General features: G+C 47.3%; 2 protein-coding genes across 2 annotated transcripts; one reads left to right on the plus strand and one right to left on the minus strand.

The window, feature by feature from the left end:
- The first annotated feature begins 506 nt into the window (after positions 1-506).
- On the plus strand, positions 507-2977 carry LOC135898707 (myb/SANT-like DNA-binding domain-containing protein 3). The gene is made up of 3 exons (XM_065427806.2): positions 507-928; positions 1419-1619; positions 2483-2977. The coding sequence occupies exons 1-3, from the start codon at positions 655-657 to the stop codon at positions 2932-2934; spliced, it is 927 nt and encodes a 308-aa protein (XP_065283878.1). The 5' UTR covers positions 507-654; the 3' UTR covers positions 2935-2977.
- LOC135898706 (putative nuclease HARBI1) lies at positions 2977-4834 on the minus strand. The gene is made up of 3 exons (XM_065427805.1): positions 4250-4834; positions 3359-3573; positions 2977-3289 (listed from the first exon to the last, which is right to left on the minus strand). The coding sequence occupies exons 1-3, from the start codon at positions 4832-4834 to the stop codon at positions 2989-2991; spliced, it is 1101 nt and encodes a 366-aa protein (XP_065283877.1). The 3' UTR covers positions 2977-2988.
- Positions 4835-6818: the final 1984 nt, after the last annotated feature.

Consider the following 6818-nt stretch of genomic DNA (forward strand, 5'->3'; position numbering starts at 1 on the left):
CGACAACTCTGAAGGCCCCCTAACCTCTCACTCCCGCAACACCCCACCGACCTGTCTTCTCTCTCTCTCTTTTTTTTTGTCCTTCCCACTTTCTCGCTTTTGTCCCCTCTTAGAAACCCGCTTCGTATTCACAAACGCTCCTTTCCTTACTCGTAAAGGTGGCCTTCCGTAAGGAGAACTTAAGTTAAAGTGTGAGGAAAGGCTAATGCGCCCTTCAAAGACCCACCTTAGGACATTTTAAGGCCACCTTCCGAAAGGCGCCCTTATCTGAATAAGTGTGTGACATGGGAGCGAGGCTATGCACATTTTTACGCTTTAATCTTCTGTGCATATACGTAAAATTTATTCCTGCAATAAAATACTAATAAACTGAGCCCCAGCACTCCGACAAGCAAGCACCGCCAACTTTAGGCAGAAAGTTTACCCGTTGTTGACTCAACTTTGTTTTCGGCTGGCCACTATGCAGCGTTGCCGGCGTGCCGTCACAACAACATGCTTAAGCATGGTTGCAGCTTTTCACGTTGTCCCTTCTTTGTGTGTGTTTACTTCGCGAACCCGGTCGGTGCTTTTTATTGTTCGGACTTTTTCTTTTCGTGTTTTTCTTTCTTCTGTTGCCTACTTTTGTGTATTAATTTCTTAAGAAGAAAAATTGTAATGGAGGGAAAAAAAAGAATAAATTTTAGTGAGGAGGAGCGAAGCGTGCTTATCGATCTGGTAAGCAAGTACAAGGACCTCGTCGAAAACAAGCGGACGGACGGGGTGTCCTTGGACAAAAAAAAGAAGACGTGGAAGCAGATCACGGACGAATACAACTGCCGGCCCAATGTTCGATTTCGCACCGAACCGCAACTGCGCAAATGTTGGGACAATTTAAAAGAAAAGTGGAGGAAAGGGAAGGCCGACGACATGAAGGAAGTGTTTACTACAGGTGAGCCCGTGTTCTCTCTGTTCCGTTTTCGCTATCGCTACTTTTGCTTGAGTAAAGCTACATTTTGCTGATAGTGAGGCTCCTTGATGTATGCCTATAGCGGCTTAGCCGCGTCAGCTCCGTCGCCGTGCCAGAATAAGTTGCTTCGGTGAAATATGGCATGTGATTGTTCGCACCTTGCTTCGAGACTTTTAATTTCTATTGTTGTAGATGTCGCGCTCTCGAACGCAAGCACGCACTTTTATAGCGTTCTCGCGTGGCCGTGGCTTAACGGCGTGTACCAAACGCGTGTTTACATAAACGCGAGCTCGAGTCCACACTGGCCTTCGCCAAATTAGCTGCTGCCCGTAGACGGCGACAAGTCCACTGCCATTCACGCAAATATCGCAAAAGTAATGATTAAAGCATGTTCACGCTTAGCACGACGCTAGCCGTGTGCAGTTAATTCAGAAATGATTGGCGTATAAGCAACGTCATGGTGTGTTTTCAGGAGGTGGCAGCGTGCCAGCGAGCCAACTGACCGACGAGTTGGAGCGAGTTGGAGCTGCCGCATCGCATATGTCGACGCGGGTGCACAACCCGTTCGACAGCGACCATGGGCGCCACGTCTTTACTGTTGGATCGCAAGTCACCCCGAGTGTCGTCTCGCTGCTCCAACCGATGCAAGTGGAGTCGCTGGAACCGCCCGATGGTATGCGAATTGCGAAGGCAGCTTTTTGGAAGCAAGTGGTTGATCGTACTGGGCGAGCACAGATGAGCAAAGGAGTTGCACCAAAATCTCTCATTCAGAGAGGAAACCCTGTAAAAATTCACTGCTTGCACATTTATTGTTTACATGTAGCCAAACAAGTGGCTCACAACACTTGTATGTGCACTGTCCTAACATTTGACGTGTTGACAATGATTGCTCCCTGCTGGTAGCGTCTGTTCATTAGTGCAGCGAAAATCACGAGGCTTGTACTTGAAATGCACATAAGTCTGCCACTAGTATAGTGCATGTGCTACTTGCTCTGCGCTGTGCAAGTCCCCGAAGAAAACAGAGCTGTGACTAGTTGCAGGGCTTCATACATCGAGGCACTGCATTCGAGTCAACAAATGGGTGCACTGCTGTTGGCAGCAGTGCCCTGCGCAAAACAGTATCAATGCTACCAGCCAACCTTGCCTATCACATAGCTAGCAAAAGAGCCAGCTTTTAAGAAACCCCAGGAGTATGCCTCCATTCCTGCTGTGTGCTTTAAAGATTTCAACAGGGGTAGACAGTGAACTGCTTCCACTGATTGCTATTGTGCGAGTAAAAATCCAAAAGGAGAAAAAGCCAGCTAAACTAGATGGGCTGTAACATTAATAATTTATTGCATTTCATGAAGCACATACATATTGATTATTTCAGCCCAGTCCTTGATATTGTATAGTAGACAAGGTATAGTGTCGCAAGTGCTTGTAGTTGCTCACTCGGATAAGTGGAAGCAAAATTTGTATTCAAACGAGTCAGTCTTCATGCATATTGTTATCATAAGTTGTGTTCAAAGCTAACAGTTGCAAATGTCTTCGCAGATAACATGTATCAGTGGGATTCGCCGGCAAGCCCTGTTGATGACAGCTGCCAGGACACACAAAATAGAGCAGTCACAGCTGAGATGTCAGCAGGAGCAGTCGACCCGCAGCCAGTTGCCCCGCAGCCAGCTGCCCCGCAGCTGCCTTCCCCATTACCGGCTGCACCGTCAGAAGCTACCCCGCGAGGCTCGATTTCTGTTGTACAACGCAGAATGTTTGCAACGAAAAGGGCAGCCCTTGAAGAAGAGCTCAGTGCCCGCATTCAAGGTGTTGAAGAGGACAGCAAGCGGAAGAAGCGGGAGCACGTACTAAAGATGAAACTAATGCGTGCGGAACATGCGCTTCACATGAAGCAATCGAAGCAGCTACACGAGCTGGAGTGTGCGACCAGGAAAGCCAAGCTCGAGCTTCTCCAGCTGAAAATAGCTGCAGTGAAAAAAGGCAGTGAATAAAATGGGACAAAATCTTTTATTTTGAATATGCATTGTGTTTTGCTCTGGAACATTTTAGGAAAAATATTGCTGAATAAGACGTGCTCGTGTCCTGAAGCCACTCGCTGAGTCAACGGGCTGTGGTCCTTGAGCTTGTGAAGCTGGGGAGGGTTGCTGAACGTTGCATGGGTCAGGAGGCAGTTCATCACTTTGGCGGTTCCGGCCAAAGTTGTGCAGAGCTGCACACGCCGTGATGACAATGGCAGATGTTTTTGTTTCTATTTGTAATTTCATGTCAAGGCATGGGAATCTTCTTTTCCAGATGCCGAAAGCCCTTTCGACCGTGTTCCGTGTCCGGATTTGAGACTTGTTATACCTGAATAAAAAGATGTTGCATATTTTCGTGTATTGCTCTATGTTACTGTGATCGTGCAGTCATACACACCTGTACTCTGGGCTGTCTGTGCTTCCAGGATTTTTTATTGGTGTCATGAGGTACGGTCGGCAAGCATACCCCATGTCTCCAAGGAGTACGCCAGGTATAGCCCCCTCTTCATATCGAGCTCTTGCACGGCTGTTGTCAAAAATTCTGCTGTCGTGGGCTGAGCCCGGCCAGCTTGCAACCAAATCAAAGAATTCAAGTTGAGGTCCTGTGATAGCCTGCAAACACGCCGAAAAAAGAATGAACTTGATTTTTTTGCAACTGCTCTTTATTACCTGCAGATAATTTTTCAAGTTTATATGAAGAGTACCAGCAATGTCCTTGTTACAATAGCGGTCAAGTGCGTCCTAAAAACTCTCCTATTTTAACATTAATGGATTACTATAAATTTATGTTGGAGAAAATTGAGTGAAGCAGATGTTTAGCTTTATGGAGCTCGCAACCTGATACACTCGCCAAGTCACGCACATTTTTGTTTATTCCCTGCTGCGTTTATTACCATTGTAATGGGAGGCCGACGTAGGTCAAAAAGCACAACAACGGTAACCACTACCATAGAGGAAATGCAGCTTTGACAAGCAGTAGCAACGGCAGCGCATTACTGTATTGGCCGTATTTCTGTCTGGAAGAATCTTTAGCGCAAGTCTCGTTGAGTAAACGGGAAAAAAAGCGACAGAGACACGTTTTTTACGCAACTTTGGGTGAGGAAATAGAAAAAATGAGAGAGAGACATTCTCGTCTTGGCCTCTTGTTTTTTTTTTTCTTTTTGCCCTGTTAGCTCAACCTGAATTGGGCTAAAAACAAGACAAGCCCATGCTGTAAAGACTTCTAAAAACTAAGATATTTGAAGAAGTGCCTCTGTCTGCCGCATAAAAGAGCGCGTATTTCACTTACCTGTACATTGAATGAGAAATATCCCTTCCTGTTTCTGAATACTTCGGCGTCGTTTCCGCCTGGACTTTTGATCCGCACGTGGGTGCAATCAATGCAACCAGTTACCCTGGGAAACTTCGCCTTCTTATAAAACTGGTGCATGACTTCATGCATTTTCCCCGTGTCGGGGAACTTGACAAGCGCAGGGAACAGTGTTCCGGCAATCATTGTAGACACCCGCGTGACAACACGGGAAACAGTTGGCTGCGACACGTTAACCAGGTCTCCTGACACAACCTGAAAAGTTCCCGCGCCGTAAAAACGAAGTGTCACGAGCAGTTGCAACAGCGGCGGCACAGGGCAACCACGTCCGTCCGTGTTTTGATGCAGCGGCAACATGGACAGCAGCTCGAGCACAGCTGCCTTGGAGAAACGGTATCTCGCTAAAAACTCCACATCATTGAACACCTCCATGGGATTCTGGCGATCCCTAAGGTTCCGCTGCAATGTCTGCGCAAAACTGTAGGCTTGGTTGTCCTCGATTTCTTCCGCACGGTTCACAAAATCGATGAACTCGCTGAAGCTGTCGTCGTAGCGCGCCGCCATGTTGGAATGGATAAGGAGCCGTTAAGGCACCTCAGATGCTACCTTAAGGAGGCTCCCCCGTCGCGAACTTAAGTTGGACTTAAGGGGGCCGCTGAGGGCAAGGTCTGTTCTTGAAACGCGTTAAGGAGCCGAAAAGGTAAGGAACACTAAAGATAAGGGTGAGGTTGGTTTGTGAATACGGCGTTAGTCGTCAAACTACGTTGCTCATTTTCTTTTCAGTCTCAGGCTCCAGCCGCCACCGACAACGACCGCTCGTGACATCACTCCGCTAACCCGTTAAAGCTAACCTGCCGAGGATAACGAGGCCGCGTTTGAAGAAGATAGGTCCTCCTATTGAAACGTTGGTCAGCCTTGCTGAAGCACTTTATATTTTTTTATAATCTGTTTATAATCTTTATACCCCGTGTATCATAAGTTAAGCATGTGAGCTTTCTAATGAGTGGATAAATGTAACTTGTGCGCACAATGCGTTGGCGGGCTAGTTGGTGCGAATCCATGAATACTTTGTTTAGCGCAAAACGACAGACACAAGAAAGACGACGACGTTAGTTGGTGGCGCATGGTGCTCATGCTCACTGCGCATGTTTCTCTTGTTTGAGCGGTCTATAAAGGAGTGACGCAATAAAATGATGTCAGTTGAGAGTAGCGCCTTGTCCTGTCGTCTTTCTTGTGTCTGCCGTTTTGCGCTAAACAAAGTATTCATGGTAACTTGTGCGATTGGTTACGTCATTTCTGTACCTAAGTGTCCATGCACCGTCGGCAGCTCGCACAAGACGTTTCACGTATCCCACTGCGGTTGCGCCCCTGCCTACCCGATTTGCACAAACTAGCTGAAACATCCTGTATGTGGGTATAACACATAAGCCGAATCGACAATGTGTGTTGGATGAATCGTCAGAGGGCGGCAGGGGAAGAGGACGCGTGTCCTATAGAGCAGTGCAGGGGCCTGGGTTTGAAGCCGCGGGACCGGGCCATAACCGGACCCGTTTTCTGATGAGCCTAGGTCGCACCTTCGAACACACGCTGGCGCTCTGACTGCCTCCTAATTGTCTTTGCAAACAAGATAATTGAATAGTTGCAAACAAGAAGTGGAGGTGCCATGTCGCCTCCATGTTGCCGCGAATGCTTCGCCTTTGGGTGACACTATTATTTTGCAAGTGTGTATAATTCTTCGGGTTTGCAACATAAAGATGCAAGGAGCGCAAGCATGGTGTTTTAATTTGCTTGCTGAACCTTTGCTTCACTTACGTGACAACTGCTCTGTAAATCGTTTTCTAAAACAAATACCAACTCCTTTATGAGGACACTGTAAGCGTAGTTAATAGTTTTGAATGCCTTTCCAGAAATCCTTAAACCATGTTTAACTTATGTCGGCCTTTCATGTGAGCTGTACACGTACTCTCGGAAAAAGCGTGTTGGAAGGTTTTATTGTCACAGCATGCAGATTCCAATGGCGGGTCCGGGCCGTGCTCTCTCATATTACATTTTTCATTTATTGTCCTCAGGGTTCAATAAATGGTCACGGGCCCGGCACAGGTCCAGTTTTTCGGCACATGCAGTGCTCTAGCCACTCGTGTCTTCTCGCGCTGCTCACGTGCGTCTCACAAAGAGCTTGCGCCCTTTGCATCGGCGCCTTCGTGTCAGCGAAATAAGGTGAACCATCCAGGGAGTTATACATTTATATGTACTTTTTTGGCGACCTAGCTAACCACCGACCACCAACTACGAAAATGGAAGAGGCGAAAAATGCTATAAATCACGTAACGCCATATCCGTGTAATACTCCGTACGAAAAATGAGGCCGATCTCGAAGGCCACTCTTTCTTCCTACGACGGGAGCCGAGAGCAGTGTTGAAGTCGCTGCGTTCTTCACCTGCCACAGCTTTGTCCCACAGAATTTTGCATAGAGCAATGAATCGGCTTTTCGCGCAGATTTATTGCTAGAGAATAACACTGTGCCAAAGTTCTATGTGCCGAGACCAGT

The sequence above is a fragment of the Dermacentor albipictus genome, chromosome 3 (genome assembly GCF_038994185.2).
Source record: "Dermacentor albipictus isolate Rhodes 1998 colony chromosome 3, USDA_Dalb.pri_finalv2, whole genome shotgun sequence".
NCBI lineage: Eukaryota > Metazoa > Arthropoda > Arachnida > Ixodida > Ixodidae > Dermacentor > Dermacentor albipictus.

What these genes read in the sequence shown, in the direction of transcription:
- LOC135898706 (XM_065427805.1), bottom strand. Translation starts at nt 4,834, where the DNA reads ATGGCGGCGCGCTACGACGACAGCTTCAGCGAGTTCATCGATTTTGTG. An exon ending in ATTTCTCATTCAATGTACAG is followed by an intron (nt 3,574 to 4,249) that starts GTAAGTGAAATA and finishes GCGTGTTTGCAG; the next exon opens with GCTATCACAGGACCTCAACT. An exon ending in ACAGACAGCCCAGAGTACAG is followed by an intron (nt 3,290 to 3,358) that starts GTGTGTATGACT and finishes CTTTTTATTCAG; the next exon opens with GTATAACAAGTCTCAAATCC.
- LOC135898707 (XM_065427806.2), top strand. Translation starts at nt 655, where the DNA reads ATGGAGGGAAAAAAAAGAATAAATTTTAGTGAGGAGGAGCGAAGCGTG. An exon ending in GAAGGAAGTGTTTACTACAG is followed by an intron (nt 929 to 1,418) that starts GTGAGCCCGTGT and finishes GTGTGTTTTCAG; the next exon opens with GAGGTGGCAGCGTGCCAGCG. An exon ending in GTCGCTGGAACCGCCCGATG is followed by an intron (nt 1,620 to 2,482) that starts GTATGCGAATTG and finishes ATGTCTTCGCAG; the next exon opens with ATAACATGTATCAGTGGGAT.